Source organism: Perna viridis, chromosome 11 (genome assembly GCF_037379345.1).
Source record: "Perna viridis isolate PV_CMFRI_1.1 ecotype Kerala chromosome 11, ASM3737934v1, whole genome shotgun sequence".
NCBI lineage: Eukaryota > Metazoa > Mollusca > Bivalvia > Mytilida > Mytilidae > Perna > Perna viridis.
Window position 1 is genome coordinate 23248209 of NC_142455.1, and position 18866 is coordinate 23267074.

Below are 18866 nucleotides of genomic sequence, written 5' to 3' on the forward strand. Positions count from 1 at the left end.
ATGCATATAAATATATTAAATTCATTTGTGAACATTAACAGGATCAATTTGCTCACTTTGTGAACCCTATGCTTAATATCGAAAATATTACAAATCTGAACATCTTGGAAAAGAGATAATGTCTTTAATAAAACAGTAATGCATCATACAATTCACAATGAAAAAAAAAGACAAAAAAGCAGTATTTTTTTCTGCAAAATGGGAGATTGGAAAAATGAAATTATTTTATTTTCTAGGAACAAATAAAATTTAAAAGGTGAATGAAAGAAAGGGTAATTCATGAGCAGTATAGTGCCTTATATTAAAAGGGCATTATGGATGTAAAACTAATTTCATTACTAGATTACTGAATTAATAGAACATGGAGAGGTATACAAATAAATGTAAATCATTATTTCAACATTAATCTAGGTGATTGTGGCTAGGGCAGAGCTCTTCAAATTAAAAATCTGACTTTACCAAAAATGATTTAAAAAAGGTAAGTTAAAGTTAACTTCTACTATCAAGAATTTGATCATCAGATAAATTTAAAATTAATACCAGTACTTATTTGTCAAAAGAATACCAAAAAGCAGGAATTATTCATCATTATCAATCACACTGAAATTTTGTTTTTGTTCTGCCATGGTTCTGTAAAAGTTTAGATTTTCATTGGAATAGCTCTTGTTAAATTGTGACAATGTTAAATTGTTTTGAGGACCTCTCACCTGAATTATCTAAGGCAGGAAAATAAATAAATTAAAGTTTGTTTAAAAAGTTGCTGTGCAAGCTAAAATATAAAACTAAAGGAAAAGTGGAATATTTTATTATATAAAGTATATGCTATTGAGCAATTATTTAATCAAAACGTTGAATTTTATGAATTTTTGTTGAGCAAGTTATTATTTTAATTTCTACTTTACCAGTACTAATAAAATATTAAAAAAAACTACAAAAATTCAAATTTAACACTTTTAGCTGTATTTAGAAACTTACTATCCCAAGGAGGTACTATTTCTTGACCTTTAGCATCACGGCGGGGAAAAGCATTGCCAAAAGCAATCATTACATCCAAAATTTTTTTGTCATCCTCCACAACATTGTAGGTTTCCCAGTCTATTCTAATATCTGGAAGACAATAAACAAAAGCTTGTATTAATGCAATGTATTTGCAATTATTGCAAAAAAAAAAACAATTTGAATTTCTCTTTCGAACATTATTGATACAACAAAAATCATATACTTTCATCCTAACTAAGCTATGGGTATTGTAAACAAACTAGAGATGTGTGCCTTGATAAACAACATTATATTTTTTTGTAAAATGTCCATGTTTTTATCTTGGATAAAAAAAGTCCTACACCCATACAAACAATTAAATCAATTTTCATTGAATTCTGTCCAGTAGATATTTAGGAGCATACTTTCAAAACTAATAACATTAAGAACAGCAAAAAACATCAAAAAAGGGCAATAACTTCAACACGGCTTAACAGATTTACACAAAAATTTGACCTCAGATAAATCTTGTCATGCTGAAGACCTTTATTCTGTCAGAATTTTGATAGATGTAATGGTAGAATGGAGATTTATGAGAAAAAACTAGTATCTGATCCTTATGTTCTAATTTTAGTAGCAGTGGCTGTTTTTCGATAAATCGAAAAATCTCCAAGTCGGACAGCGACCACAGACACCAAGGGATGGCAAAAGCTCACATGGCCCTTTGGGCCAGGTGAGCTAACAAAATGATATATTAGCCCCATAAAAATCCATCAAGCACTTGAGTAGAGATATATTTGCTTGGCAGTATCCAATAGAAATCATGCTTGTTATTATTCATACACATGTGGTGCATAACTTTCTCATCAAGTTTCATAAAATTCTGTTGAATGAGAATCTGTGAATATATTAAAGAAATGTGGACAGAAGTACAAAGCCTTTTTATAGGATGGTGGTAAGCATTTCACAATCAAAAACTAAAAATGATACAAAACTTGATTTTTATGTACAGTACTAAACAAATTTATAACTGACTAGAATAACTTGAAGCAAAGCTGATTAAAAGCTTGACCTGCTTTCCACCCAAGTACTCATGTGGTTAAAATACAAAGTTATCAAACAGGAAGTTGACATAGCTTCAGCCTGCAATTAAACCTCAGGATATGGCATGCTTATATAAAGCTTTCATCAAAGCTAAAGTGGCTGTAATGAGTAATTGCAGAGAAAATGAAATAGACAGGTGGACAGAGACCATGATATACCTCCCCTAAAAGTTGGTGGTATAATAATTATCTGATATACCTCCCCTAAAAGTTGGTGGTATAATAATTATCTGATATACCTCCCCTAAAAGTTGGTGGTATAATAATTATCTTACCAAAAGGACTGATATTGTTGATTCTCATAGATCTGTTGATAGGAGCCACACCAGACACATGTGTGCCAAACCTAGTCACAAATACATATATTATAGTTAATTATATTTTGATTAGCATAATAATTACCTGTGTAAATTTAAAGTAAATAAAAAAAGCATATTGTTGCATACATGTCTTTATCAGGAAGTGATATAAGTTTCAAATGTTACTATTAAATTCATCTAACAGAAACAAGTAATGTAGAAGAAAAGAACAACTAGAGATGAACAAATTAAGCAGTGAAACAGACAGACAGACACATAAGACAAATGCAGTATTCCTCTTTTAAGTTAAATATATGATATATGGCTAAGAGCTTTTATCTTGCTTATATAGGAAAAGTAATTGAAAATGATGGGTTAAAATCAAAACACGGCATAAATTAGTACAAATGAATATTTATATAGATCATACATAAAATATCAATAGATGAAAACAAAAACATGCAGTTAACACTTAAACATTCAGACTGCAATGCCCTCAACTTGATAAAAATGGAGGAACTATGTGCCCCTTCCTTAAAATTAGGGCATTAATGGAACATTAACTGATATCCTACAAAATAATTACAAAAAAGGGGATGTCAAAATATTCAGAATGAACTAACTCAAACTCTAACTTGGATTTTGCTGAAAATTAATATTAAGCTTTATTTTATAATTCTAAACAACTGTGCAAAGTTTAGAAAAAATCATTGATCCGTACTCAAGTATTCACCTGGAAACCACCTAACTTATAAACTGACTGATTTCACTTAATACCTGGCCACTTAGTGTGGCAGGGTACAAAAAACCTGAGCCTCCCTGAATTCTCCAAGTATCCCTACAACCATCTTCATACTTTCAAAGTGCATTGATGGAATTTTGAGAAACCATGTCAATCAAGCCATTTCTACATAGAAGAAACAGGGCAAATAACTACTTTAAATGTATGATTTGTACTAATTGAAAGATATATCTAAATCTTATGTTTATCTTAACAAAAATTACACTAAGTAATCATTCAAAATAATCAAAAATTTGAAAACCAGCATGCATTATTTTAAACTTTAGATAAAAAGGAATACTAACATAGCGCTTAAAAAAAATGATGAAAACATTATTGAACACAAATGGTATAGTTTATGTTATATTAACAGTCAGTTTACCTTGTAAAATACCTGAACAGACAATAGGTACTGGTCAATTAAAGGCACTAATAGGTACTGTTCAATAAAAACACTAATAGGTACTGGTCAATTAAAGACACTAAAAGGTACTGTTCAATAAAAACACTAATAGGTACTGGTCAATTAAAGACACTAATATGTACTGTTCAATAAAAACACTAATAGGTACTGGCCAATTAAAAAAAGTAATAGGTACTGTTCAATAAAAACACTAATAGGTACTGGTCAATTAAAGACACTAATAGGTACTGTTCAATAAAAACACTAATAGGTACTGGCCAATTAAAAAAAAAAGTAATAGGTACTGGCCAATTAAAAAAAGTAATAGGTACTGTTCAATAAAAACATTAATAGGTACTGGTCAATTAAAGACACTAATAGGTACTGTTCAATAAAAACACTAATAGGTACTGGTAAATTAAAGACACTAATAGGTACTGTTCAATAAAAACACTAATAGGTACTGGCCAATTAAAAAAAAAGTAATAGGTACTGGCCAATTAAAAAAAAAGTAATAGGTACTGGCCAATTAAAAAATAGTAATAGGTACTGGCCAATTAAAAAAAGTAATAGGTACTGGTCAATTAAAGACACTACATGTAATAGGTACTGTTCAATAAAAACACTAATAGGTACTGGCCAATTAAAAAAAAAGTAACAGGTACTGGTCAATTAAAAAAAGGAACAGGTACTGGCCAATTAAAAAAAGTAACAGGTACTGGCCAATTAAAAAAAAGTAATAGGTACTGGCCAATTTAAAAAAAAGTAATAGGTACTGGTCAATTAAAAAAAGTCATAGGTACTGGCCAATTAAAAAAAGTCATAGGTACAGGTCAATTAAAGACACTAATAGGTACTGTTCAATAAAAACACTAATAGGTACTGGCCAATTAAAAAAAAAGTAATAGGTACTGGCCAATTAAAAAAAAGTAATAGGTACTGGCCAATTGAAAAAAGTAATAGGTACTGGCCAATTAAAAAAAGTAATAGGTACTGGCCAATTAAAAAAAAAGTAATAGGTACTGTTCAATAAAAATACTAATAGGTACTGTTCAATTAAAGACAATAGTATGTACTGGTCAATTAAAAAAAAGTAATAGATACTGTTCAATAAAAATACTAATAGGTACTGTTCAATTAAAGACACTAATAGGAACTGGTCAATTAAAGACACTAATAGGTACTGGCCAATTAAAAAAAGTAATAGGTACTGGTCAATTAAAGACACTAAAAGGTACTGGCCAATTAAAAAAAGTAATAGGTACTGGTCAATTAAAAAATAGTAATAGGTACTGGTCAATTAAAAAAAGTAATAGGTACTGGCCAATTAAAAAAAGTAATAGGTACTGGCCAATTAAAAAAAGTAACAGGTACTGGCCAATTAAAAAAGTCATAGGTACTGGTCAATTAAAGACACTAATAGGTACTGTTCAATAAAAACACAAATAGGTACTGGCCAATTAAAAAAAAGTAATAGGTACTGGCCAATTAAAAAAAAGTAATAGGTACTGGTCAATTAAAGACACTTCATGTAATAGGTACTGGTCAATTAAAGACACTACATGTAATAGGTACTGTTCAATAAAAACACTAATAGGTACTGGCCAATTAAAAAAAAGTAACAGGTACTGGCCAATTAAAAAAAGTCATAGGTACTGGTCAATTAAAGACACTAATAGGTACTGTTCAATAAAAACACTAACAGGTACTGGCCAATTAAAAAAAAAGTAATAGGTACTGGCCAATTAAAAAAAGTAATAGGTACTGGTCAATTAAAGACACTACATGTAATAGGTACTGTTCAATAAAAACATTAATAGGTACTGGCCAATTAAAAAAAAAAAGTAACAGGTACTGGCCAATTAAAAAAAGTAACAGGTACTGGGCAATTAAAAAAAAGTAATAGGTACTGGCCAATTAAAAAAAACGTCATAGGTACTGGCCAATTAAAAAAAGTCATAGGTACTGGCCAATTAAAAAAAGTCATAGGTACTGGCCAATTAAAAAAAGTCATAGGTACTGGTCAATTAAAGACACTAATAGGTACTGTTCAATAAAAACACAAATAGGTACTGGCCAATTAAAAAAAAGTAATAGGTACTGGTCAATTAAAGACACTACATGTAATAGGTACTGTTCAATAAAAACACTAATAGGTACTGGCCAATTAAAAAAAAAGTAACAGGTACTGGCCAATTAAAAAAAGTCATAGGTACTGGTCAATTAAAGACACTAATAGGTACTGTTCAATAAAAACACTAATAGGTACTGGCCAATTAAAAAAAAAGTAACAGGTACTGGCCAATTAAAAAAAGTCATAGGTACTGGTCAATTAAAGACACTAATAGGTACTGTTCAATAAAAACACTAATAGGTACTGGCCAATTAAAAAAAAAGTAATAGGTACTGGCCAATTAAAAAAAAGTAATAGGTACTGGCCAATTAAAAAAAGTAATAGGTATTGGTCAATTAAAAAATAGTAATAGGTACTGGCAAATTAAAAAAAGTAATAGGTACTGGTCAATTGAAAAAAGTAATAGGTACTGGCCAATTAAAAAAAGTAATAGGTACTGGCCAATTAAAAAAAGTAATAGGTACTGTTCAATAAAAATACTAATAGGTACTGTTCAATTAAAGACACTAATAGGTACTGGTCAATTAAAAAAAAGTAATAGGTACTGGCCAATTAAAAAAAGTAATAGGTATTGGCCAATAAAAAAAAGTAATAGGTACTGTTCAATAAAAATACTAATAGGTACTGTTCAATTAAAGACACTAATAGGTACTGGTCAATTAAAAAAAAGTAATAGGTACTGGCCAATTAAAAAAAGTAATAGGTACTGTTCAATAAAAATACTAATAGGTACTGTTCAATTAAATACACTAATAGGTACTGGTCAATTAAATACACTAATAGGTACTGGTCAATTAAAGACACTAATAGGTACTGGCCAATTAAAAAAAAAGTAATAGGTACTGGTCAATTAAAAAAAAGTAATAGGTACTGGTCAATTAAAAAATAGTAATAGGTACTGGTCAATTAAAAAAAGTAATAGGTACTGGCCAATTAAAAAAAAGTAATAGGTACTGGCCAATTAAAATACTAATAGGTACTGATCAATTAAAGACACTAATAGGTACTGGTCAATTAAAGACACTAATAGGTACAGGTCAATTAAAGACACTAATAGGTACTGGCCAATTAAAAAAAAGTAATAGGTACTCGTCAATTAAAGACACTACATGTAATAGGTACTGTTCAATAAAAATACTAATAGGTACTGGTCAATTAAAGACACTAATAGGTACTGGTCAATATAAAAAAGTAATAGGTACTGGCCAATTAAAAAAAAAGTAATAGGTACTGGCCAATTAAAAAAAGTAATAGGTACTGGTCTATTAAAGACACTAATAGGTACTGGTCAATTAAAAAAAAGTAATAGGTACTGGCCAATTAAAAAAAAGTAATAGGTACTGGCCAATTAAAAAAAGTAATAGGTACTGTTCAATAAAAATACTAATAGGTACTGTTCAATTAAAGACACTAATAGGTACTGGTCAATTAAAGACACTAATAGGTACTGGTCAATTAAAGGCACTAATAGGTACTGTTCAATAAAAACACTAATAGGTACTGGTCAATTAAAGACACTAATAGGTACTGGCCAATTAAAAAAAAGTAATAGGTACTGGTCAATATAAAAAACTAATAGGTACTGGTCAATCAAAAATAACAGTAGGTCAAGATTGCTTTATATTATGAAGTCATTCCCAATGGACTAAAATATTAGAATTGGAATGTCTTATTATGGCAAATTTGCAATGAATAAGAAAGCTTCACAGCAAAATTTAGGAACTCTTAATTTATGGACAAATTTGTCAAGCATTGGATTGCTTCAAGGCAAAATTCATTATCATTGGAACACTTCATTATAACAATCATTAACAGTCAACTGCTTCATTGCAAAATTCATTAGCACAGAAATGCTTCTTGGCAAAAGTCATAGAATTATTTGTTGGAAAATTCCTCAGCATAGAAATGCTTTGTAGAAAAATAGTATTTTTTTTACCTGATCATGATAAGAAATATTGTCAAACTTTCCATCAGTGATCACAGAATGATTTCTATATCTCTTAATAGAACTAACAAAATATACTGTAAAGCTGTTAATGTTTCATAGGTCTAAGTTTTGAATATTTTATAAGCTGAGGTAATACTTTTTAAGGAGGTAGACCTTGGGTAAGGGACATTACTCTTGAAATCAGTGATATGTTTGTATCATATTCAATTTCACCAAACCATTTGAAACAGAATGAAATCAGTCCAAGTTACTTTGATGCTTACATGAGATTGATGTAAAATGCTAAATACAAACCTTTACCCTAAGTCTACCTCCTTAATTAGTGGTCTTACATGTATTTTGTGTGGTGCTTTATTTTCATGTTAGAAACAGTGAAAATTATAACAATGTCATAGCATTACCCACAATATGGTTCCATAGTAACCCCCTTTTTTACATAAATTAATTACTACAGACAATACAAGCTTTCACTTTAAAGCTTCAATTAATTAATATGTGTCATCTCTCATATTCTTATCAACAATTTTTTTAATGTATGTATTCTGCAAACAAGACTAAATCATCCTCCCATTTTCAGGTACAATTGAAGAATTCCACTTTACCTGACAACAGGTTTCTTTTCATGTTTGGCAGCTGTCATCTGGAAGTTCAAAGGACACCCGATAACATTCATGCTCACTGGTACACTGTGAACATCTAGATCTCCAACCTACAACCAAAGGGAGATTACCTGATTAGACGTTTTTTTTTTCTTCACATAGGTTAATATATCTGATTGGTACTTTGTGTATTTTATTATCAAATTATTAAATATGTTTTTTTTTTAGAACTTGTCCTAATTTGAATTACCTGCATTTTACAATTGTTCTTTAATTTTAGTAATACTTTATTAGAATTATTTTTCTTCTGTAAATATTTTTCTTTATAAAAAAGCATTGGGTATTGGCTAAAAATATGTTATTACTGAATACATTGCTTGAACTGATTTTGAAATTTCCACAACCGACAACACCATTTCCTGACACTCATGATGATTACATACATTCACAGGTAATTTTAATACCAAATATTTAACCTGTCTACAAAAACCTTAAACTGTTACATTAAATCCAAAAGTCTATTACAGTGCTTGGACAACAACAAATTGAACTATATATATACAGACACCAATTCTGATGTCATCAATTTTTTGTTTTTAAAAGGTCAATATAGACAGGTTAAATTTAATCCTATGTACCAATATATTTTGCATGCATATATTTTTTGTTTGTTTATCTTCATTTCAAGAAAGGTATTTATACTTCATGCAGTACTGTTGAATAAATGATAAACACCTCCTGAAACATGTACTGGTACCATGTCCCAAATCATACATAGATAATAGATGCACACGTAAGCAACACAATGCATACACACAGTTCGCACAATGCCCGACACACTAGAATCCTGTAATACATGTTTAAAACAAATAGAACATTTCAGGAGGTGTTTCCTTACAGGAGGACATGCAGTCAGCGTATACTGTAAAGTATTAATTTTCATTGATGTCTAATTTTGTGAATTAATTCTGTCAAAAAATGATAAGCCTTATATAGAGTTAAAATTCAATTTCCAAGGTACTTTTTTTTCATGCTACATGTATCATATTAACCACTTAAACAGTACTTTTTTCATGCTACCACTAAAATATTAAAAACTAGTACATCGCAAAAATTAATACTTTTACTGTACTATAGATGGACAGGAGATTTCATAAGCATATCAATGCATAATTTTTCAAGATTTTAAAAGGCTGTGTGAGAAAGATTTTATCATGCAGTATTCCTTTTGTATTCTTGAATAATAAGAGAGATAAGTATAAAAATATGAACACTGATGCCCCCGCTCAGCACCAAAAAATGGAGGTGGTGGTGTTAAAATGTTATTAATATGTGGCTAAAATTACTTTCTACAATGACTGGGACAAATTAAATACAAGGCCAAATACCAGAGACAGGAATAAATAATCTGTGTGACTTCTAAATTATGTAAAGTCCAATATACTATGACATAGTCCAAGAGAAGTGGGAGCTAAACCCTAATTTTTTTAAAACATATTTTTTTTATCATAAATGTAATACTACAGGTCTCTTAAATTTTGCGAAAAAGTGACACCATTGTTTAAATAAAAAACTTTCATGCAAACCTTCCCATAAAAAATGAATATCAAAATACAGACACCCAGACTGGAAATCTAAATGCCCTTAAGCAGGCCATTTAAGCCATACATCACATACTAAAACCTAAGACTAGTGCATAAAAATACCTTAGACATTTGATAACTGTGGTAATACTACAATTTCAAGAAACATATATACCGATAAGAAAAGTTCATTAGGACGTTTTATCATCACAGGTAAAAAAAAATTGTGGATTTAATTTACAGACAAAATTTGACAGGTGTAATTGAATAAATAGAAATAATAAAATTTCACATATTTAGTTTTGTACGGTAGTAATCAAAGCAAGATTTGTTCACGGCATCCCAAAGATAAAATTGGGTCTTTGTCTTAAGAGATAATACTCATGAAATTCAGTATTGAAATTCTTTCAGTGGCAGAACTGCTGCTACTTTAGCAAACTTGAAATTTCATACAATAATAATGAAAGTAGAAAATTTCAAATTCCTGAAATATACATTTTTTTTTTACAATTTCATCGACAAAATGAAGATACAAAAATTAATAATAAATTAAGACATAATTTAAACAGTTAATACAGTAAACAGGGAAAATTTTATGCCATCTTTTTTTTCCCACTGTTTTGGCGATCAATTGACTTTTGTGAAATTTGAATTTGCCATTGTTCCTCAGATTGAAATATAATGTTCTACAAAGACAATATTCATGACTGTTTAATTTCAGGTTTTAAGTAACAGGTCTTACTGTGAAAATTGTGATAATTAAAATGCTGCAAAAATTTCATGGTGTACAGTATTAATTTTGCAAAGATGATTAGGATGTTTTAAAAAAAGACCCTATATCATGAGCATTCATATTTTGTAAGTTCCAAAAATTCTTCCCAAAATACAAAAATTATTCACAAGTATGTATCCCTGAAAAATATGCCTAAAATGGATTTTGATGTATCGATTTACATGTAAATATAAAATGGAAAACCATGATGTATTTTTCATAGTGCACTAGTTTTTGCAATTTTTTTCAGGTGGACAAAAACATGCAACAGATATTACTAGTGAATTTCTAATTTTTCTATATGTTTCCCAAGGAATCTCCTTTGGAAAGCCATGAAGTGAAACACAAACAAATATCTTCATCTGGTGGGATCTGTAATACATAGGGTAACATGTAAAATGTGATTAAATAAAAACCCTTTTTTAGAGAACTTCACAAAATCCTTTCATTACCTTGATTTTTATTTCATCAGTATAAGATCCCCACATATCACTATAAGCACAAATTTCTATTATCTCTTGCCCAAACGGCTGAAGTTTGCCTGATGCTGGCACAGCAACAAAAGCTGCCCCAAGTCCCTGTATCAACATAGCTGTGCACAAGTCTGTAAAAAAAAAAAAAAAAAAAAAAAAAAAAAAAAAAAACATATATTATTCATCAGGACATCATAATTTTATAATTTCAATTAAATAAAATTGGTCTTTTTTTTTTTTACTCAGGTCCACAAAAAATATTTACTCATACAGAAGACTTGCTCACATTATATAACAAATAAAACTGATGTTGACAGACAAGTAAAGACACATTTTTATACCAAGTATTTTGATGTCATGCATAACATATGGAAAGTGAAAGTAAAAGTACAAGTAAAAGGTGTCAATATATTTGTCATGAATTCTTTAACTATTAGAATATCAGATGACAGCTTGAGATGTTATGTCAATATTGGACAAAACAAACCTGCTTTAGCCTTGGCAGATGTTTTAGCCATTGGATCTGCTAGATTTGGGGTTTTGGTCAGCAGGGATTTTCTTGTACTGAAATGAAATGCAACAAAACTATATAACAACCAGTTAATATCAATGTAAATTATTATAAGTATATTTATACAAAGTGTGTGTTCAAAGTCAATTTCTTGGTTCCCAGACAATTTTTCATAACTCTTAAATGAAATACAAAATAGCTTCCTTTTATAGAGACAACTATGTTCCATGCCCAATCTGACAGTAGTAATTTATATAACACATCTATCAAAGGACAGGATATGAAAGGTCAAAGAAATACTTGCTTCTAAATAATAGTTTTATTTTCACGTATTTGTTGCAATTGCCAAAGTCACATGTGTGATATCTTGCGCAAGACTTTTCAGAATCATTTTTCCCCTGTTCTATATGTCTGATTAATGTTTAGTCTCAGACTACTGCTGTGATACTAAAATCAATTACAATGTCACATTGTATGAATTTAATGATATCCATTGGTGGTGTGGGAGGTTTGGCAATGAAGAATGATTATTGGGTATAGAAATAATTTTACCCTGATTTGCTTTCAACAGCTTTATCCATCGGTGGCATGGGAGGTTTGGCAATGAAGAATGATTATTCAGTATAGAATTAATTTTACCCTGTTTTGCTTTCAGCAGCTTTATCCATTCGTGGTGTGGGAGGTTTGGCAATGAAGTATGATTATTCGGTATAGAAATAATTTTACCCTGTTTTGCTTTCAACAGCTTTATCCATCGGTGGCATGGGAGGTTTGGCGATGAAATATGATTATTCAGTATAGAAAAAATTTTACCCTCTTTTGCCTTCAGTAGCTTTATCCATTGGTGGAGTGGGAGGTTTGGCAAAGAAGTATGATTATTCAGTATAAAAATAATTTTACCCTCTTTTGCTTTCAGCAGCTTTATCCATTGGTGGAGTGGGAGGTTTGGCAATGAAGTAATCTGCACCAACACTGAAATGGGTAGCTATAGCGGAGTCGTTACGGATATGGAGATACAGTTTTGGTGTGCTTCCAATCAGTACTTCACCAAAGTCTAATTTATCAGCTGGCCTAAAAACAAAATGAAACATAAAATGTGTTAAAAATGAAAATAGATTTATGGTACAAGTAAACAACATTTATGATGATCTGTTACAATAGAGTTCAAACCAATAAACTGTCGAGTATGAAAAAAATATCACATGTGGAATTATCAGTACTGCATTTACTCAGAACGTCGAGAGTAAGTTAAATTTGATGGAAATTAGAGACATTAATTTTAAACAATATTCTAGCTTACTCAGATTTAGTTCCATCTTCTGACTTCTTATAGGAAGCTGCTAGTCCTTTGACATCAGCAAATAGTCCAAGGTATAATGGAGTCTCTAGTCCTTCCACTGTACAGGGGATTCTAAGGTCAGAAAACTCCCCCTAAAATCACAAGTAAAATACAGTGAAACTTGTCTTACCTCAACACAGAATAATCCAAAAACCTGTCTATCAGAACACAGTTCATACAACTTAGTTTTTCATGTTAATCTTATGAAGCACATTGAAATGTTATAAAATGTTCAGTTTTAAGTAATAAAAATAGACTAAGTAGGGCTCCTTCCAAATATATCGTTTTTCTTTTGTACTTTATCAGAAATTGCTTTTTTGAACAATAACGAATCTTTCACCTGTCAACTTTTTTTTTAAATTGAGTTTCATTTTCTTTACTGTTGGGTTTAAGACTTATTTAATGACAAAACAATAGGGTTTTGTCCATTTTCAATGAGTAATTACTCATACTACTCCCCTTATCTGGAGTCCTGTTATATCAATTCAAAAGTATTTTGAAACTCGGTAAAATGAAGACCTGTGAAACCAAATTTTAACAATAAATTTGAACAGACCCAATTTTAAAATCCAAATGGAGTTCAGTTTAGACAGATTTTATTGTAATTAAAACATCCATTCATAGATGATGCCAATTTGTTTCCAGATACTTAACCTTTAATTTTACACATTGGACAACAATTGTTAAAAGCATCAATGTTAAATGACTTCAAGAATTGTTTTCATCTGTGTTATTAATAAACAAAGTTAGAAGAAATATTTTCAGAGGACAGTAAAATAATAAACATAATGTAACAAATTTTGATGAAGATTTAAGCATGCTGATGTTTAGAAAAAAAGTACTTATGAGTTGTAACAATAAAAAAATAATGGGATTTCACATTACATATTATGATGTATACAAAAAAAAATTAAGATTCATAATATTGTCCACTCATATTCATGATATGAAGAAATAATTGAACACAAGTTTTATGGTTGTCATCATAAACTCGTGGATCATTATGGTGTATCCATCTGCACCATGAAAACTGATTTATTCAACGGGCCATAGTTTTCCTTTCCTCATTTGTCTACCCTGGACTTGGCTTTTTATGAGCAACTCGGCAGGTGTTTCTGGAAAAGCAGACAACACTTACCCTACCGGTCTTGGTCCATGCTCCCAGTTTTTTAGTGGAGTCCAAGTTGCTCATTTGCTTTTGTTACTTTGTATGTATGATTTTAGTTACTTTATGTTCTTTGTTGTGTATGTCTGTTTTCCATGTCTGGTCTTTGTCCCTGGATTACATTCTTTTGATTACCACTATAACCTTGGTTCACTTGATTACTCTTTAACAGGAATTGTTGATACAACATGAATAACAAACTGTTGTTACTTTAAATATGAGGAACTTCAGAAGCATTGAGTCAATTAGACCAATAAATTTAATCTGAATATGCAATAAGGTAACTCACATACTTGTATCATGTATCATAAAATTAATGTCATTGTTTAAAACCATGAAAAAGGGAATTACACATGTGAGCAGACCTGTTTATGCTGCTTTACTACAATCCATATTTTATGGCTGTATTGTATGAAGTAATTGCTAATATTCTGAACTTTGCATTTTTAATACAGAGCATCGTATGCAAGGCTACTGATAAAGTCCAGAAAACTGGAAGAAGTATCAGACAGGCCTACAGATATGGGTCAGGGGAGTGAATTCAAAGTGAAAGTGGCCTTTAAATTGATTTAAAATTAAAATATACTGTTCATAAACCAAGAAAAAATTCTCAGCTGTAGGCTGTTCCTAACTCATATTATGTTATCTATGAAGAGCATCATTTCTAGTAACAATTTGTAGAAACTACAGATAATTCATTAAGGTAATCACTCTGTGTGAGGCGTAACAGACGAATATTTGGACTCAACTCCAAATCTATATACACTATTTACTTACACTTCTAGTGGCCACAAAATTTACAGTGATGGCTTTTTCCTCTCTAGGGTTGATAAAACCAAATTTTGGATCCAATTCTACACAACAGTCTTTAGCATGCTCACCCTCAACCTGGAACAATTTTGAAAAAAAACAATTTTATAGGAAGCAGCCATTTATTTCAGGGTGATAGAGAGGCTAGAATCAAATTAGTTTTAATCCTGACTTTTTTCACAATGCAATATCAGTGATTGTCCTTCATCATTATATACCACCCAAAGACTGATTTATCATCCTGGACTAAATAATAGGTGCTAATATTATTACACGATTTTTTTTATCTGACAGTTACAAACTACAAAATGACGGGATGGAAAACTGATACTAACCTCTCCCCATTTAAACTCAGTAGCCAATAGTGTTTGGTTAACCAGTACAGCCTGGTACCTTACTGGTACCTGTTTATACACATCTTCCATACATATTTCACAAGACGACAGACAAACCATTGGGGACTGAACCTCACCAATCGCTGATATGTTACTGCAAAAAAATGTGTTAATATTATATGTTTCTTCCCTTTATTTTGTTGTTAAATATATCATAACTGATACAAAAGATATGTAAACAAAGAAAATGAAAGGGAGATACATTAGTAACTTTCTTCAAAACAAAAAATAAGGAATCTAATAGTCATCTTTCATGGCATTGTCCTTGTGTTATATGACACATGGATAGACAGACAGATGGAAGGACAGGTACATCAAAGACATTGGTATACCTAATAACTACGGATCTTTCTTTTTTATTGACAACTTTATCATTTTTCCATTATCATTACTGCCATGATACTAAAAAAATATTGCCATTTTCCTACGACAATGTTACATCAAATTGACTGTGATATCCTCAATGAACAAAATAACACAAGTTTTTAACAGCTAAACCATCAATATCCATCAAATATCCATCAATTTGATATTTTCTGTCAAAACTGTCAAATCTGCCATTATTCTGTATTTAATGTTCTTATAATTTCTACCATTTCCAACAGAATGACAAAGTTATTTGAGAGGCATGAAATGCAGTTTGTAGATGAAATTGTGTTAAGCTGAGAAATATTTCCTCTACATACCTAACCACCTAAAGTCATTTGAAGGAAGGGAGTATTAATACTAAACCCTATGTTTTTCATTTCCATAAAATGGAATTTCTTTATATTCTTGGATTTAGAAAACATTTTGCTACAAGCAAAGCTAATATAATTCAAACAAGTACCATTCATTGCCATCCTCTACTGTAACTTCAAAGACTCTCTTGACAGATTTAATGGCAGTAGGTGTAAACTGTATCTTGATCTTCTTACTAGCCAAAGGCTCAATTTCTCCTACTGATGGGGTAAAGACAAACTCACTCACAGCCTAGAAAATGTAAATACATTCTTATAAGGACAGAAGCTATGATTTTTTAGCGAAAAAAATGTAAAAATTTACCTAATTGTATTTTAAAATATTTTTTCTTAAAAAAGGTCAATTTAACCAAATTCCAAACAAGCTGAAGCAAAGTCAAATGACTGGAACATGTTATAAACACTGCATAACAATGAAATTCAATTTAACAGTGTTAAAATATCTGTAGCTTTATACTGGCTCAAGTCAATTTCACATTTGACTTAGTTAATCATGATAATTTGTTTACTGTAAACAGGAAAAATTTTGCAATGTCTTTTTTTTTCAGTTTCTGCTATAAATCTGTGCAGTTTAAATTTGCAATCATTCATTAGATTGTACTGTAATATTCTTTGAAGAAAATATTAGCGACAGTTTAATTTTCCCGTTACGAATTTTGTTGCGAAAATAGCAAAAGTAAAACTGTCCCGAAAATTTCACGGTTTACAGTACATCTTATGTATGAGCATGACAATGCCAAACTGTAGGCAGCTCAAAAAAAAATGCTTAAAAATTGACTGAATCAAAAACAAAGAAAATGGCTGATTAAAACTATACCATTGGATCTTCTGAGGAGGAGAAGACAGGACTATCTTGTATTGACCATTTAGAAATGATCTGAGACATATTTCTAAGAGTTATTTCCCTTGTCACACTCTGCCCAAGTCTGACCAGTCCAAAGTTTATGTCTGGTTCCTCTATTGCTACTTCTGGACCCTAAAACACAAACCAGCACAGAAAAGTCAATACTGTATTGTGAAAATTTGGTGGAACAAAATATTTGCTGTTTGGTGTCAATATTATTTAATTTATATTTATTAAATGTTTTATTGCAGTCTACCAGAGTACTTGAAATCCTGCTTCTTAAGATAACGATGAATTAAAATTATATTTCCAATTTCAGTTTTTGCTGCTTCATGGTAACTATGAAATAATGTAGAAAATAGATTGCAGCATAGAAATTTTAGCTATAAAGTTTCTTAAAATACACAGACTCCTGTGTATAGGTGTAATCATTACTCCAAGGCTTTGCCTTTTTGGGTACTAATCACTGCTTTTTTATGTAAGTAGCTACTACAAAGGCCCCAGATGGTTCCTGTACATATTTCCCAATAGGAATAAGCCAAACTATTGATAAGATCACACAATTTTGCAGGTTTTAATTTAGTCTTGGACATGTTGAATGAACATTTACTCAAAAAGCTTTCTGAAGATAAATTTTGAGAATTGACTTGTTATGTTTTCCATGGTGATGAACACTATATAGGCCATTTCAAACAGAGGATTAATGGATCTTTTCTGCATTTCCTCAATATTTTGGGTACTTATCAAAACATATTTATGCAGACATTTCTTAATTTAAAAAACCCTCTTGGTTATTTATGCCTCAACTAATAGTAAAGAAAGAACTAAAATACAAATGTAAAAACATCAAATGATCTGATCCACCATATTGTGTAGAAGATATTCTACTATTTATTTGATTGGCAGAATTCTTTCTTTCCTCACCTTAAACTCAGCTTCTACATGTAGATGTAAAGGTTCATCTAGGTTCATCACATAGCAGTAAAGAGTTTCATTGACTTTTCCAGGCTCTGATCCAGTTACACTGATCTCCATATCCATAGCCATACCAGGGTCTATATATCAAATAGTATCAACAGTGAACAACATATCAGATATTGACACTTTAATCTAAACCTTACTTTCTTTAAATATTGAGAGAACATGAAAAATTAGTTGGTAAAAAAAAACTGTTCTTACATAAGTCCATATTGAAGACCTGGGATTTTTTTCACAAGTCTTTTGCAGGAGTGGAGTATAGCAGAGCAAGTGAAAAAAAAAACATTTAATTTCTCTTATAAGATGAAGAAATCCACATATTCAAACAGGAACAAGTCTAAGCACTTATTTCTCCTGAAAAAAATATATTTTACAGGCAATTGTAATCTATATATATAGTCAGGAGAACATCATCATCTACCACAAATGTCAGTTGAGAAAAATCAAAACACAGGCCTGTAATATCATCAAAGCATTTTGTAAACACTGACTGAGGTACTGCTCTCAAGGTTTTATACCTCAGGAAGATGAGGTCACATGCCATGTAAAATCAGCTTATATGTGTGTCAATTTGCCATGGGTCAGATCAATATTTCTCCTTATGTATGGATCTATCAAGACATCTTAAACCTACCTAGTTCTCCAAATGGAGGCTCCACTTCCAAGATGTGTTTCTCACTACATGGTTGCCATGTAAATGTGATGGTTGACCTACTGTGGTTTGCCATCTGATTAAAAAATAATTATGTATTTAATGAAAACAATTTTTGAAAATTGTCTGCAACACTAAAGCAAACTCATTATCCTTCCTACTGCAAGAGACAAAAAAAATTATGAAAAATCATACTGAAACTTTTATAGATTAATTACTGTAATGAAACTTATTTTTTCTGATGTTCACTTCGACATTTCAAAATTCAAACAAAAATTGCTGCAATTTACTTTTGCAAACTAAAACACTGTCTTTTGGATATTTATATACAGGTAATTAAGGGACTCTTTAGCAATTTT

The 18866-nt window shown here is 30.6% G+C and overlaps 1 protein-coding gene across 4 annotated transcripts in view; it reads right to left on the reverse strand.

Moving 5' to 3' along the window:
• Positions 1 to 18866, reverse strand: part of LOC148603419 (deleted in lung and esophageal cancer protein 1-like) — a 45113-nt gene that overhangs the window by 12078 nt on the left and 14169 nt on the right. For 2 of the 4 annotated variants that reach the window (XM_088551890.1, XM_088551891.1), the window contains 13 exons: positions 18490 to 18583; positions 17802 to 17932; positions 16851 to 17009; positions 16123 to 16265; positions 15234 to 15387; positions 14866 to 14976; positions 12885 to 13015; positions 12485 to 12655; positions 11561 to 11637; positions 11053 to 11204; positions 8249 to 8355; positions 2357 to 2427; positions 976 to 1107 (listed from right to left, as the gene is read on the reverse strand). In XM_088551890.1, the coding sequence (XP_088408016.1) occupies positions 976 to 1107; positions 2357 to 2427; positions 8249 to 8355; positions 11053 to 11204; positions 11561 to 11637; positions 12485 to 12655; positions 12885 to 13015; positions 14866 to 14976; positions 15234 to 15387; positions 16123 to 16265; positions 16851 to 17009; positions 17802 to 17932; positions 18490 to 18583 (1633 nt within the window). Of the gene's footprint in view, positions 1 to 975; positions 1108 to 2356; positions 2428 to 3543; positions 3556 to 8248; positions 8356 to 9951; positions 9979 to 11052; positions 11205 to 11560; positions 11638 to 12484; positions 12656 to 12884; positions 13016 to 14865; positions 14977 to 15233; positions 15388 to 16122; positions 16266 to 16850; positions 17010 to 17801; positions 17933 to 18489; positions 18584 to 18866 lie in introns of all 4 variants that reach the window. The other 2 variants (XM_088551888.1, XM_088551889.1) reach the window with 2 other exon arrangements.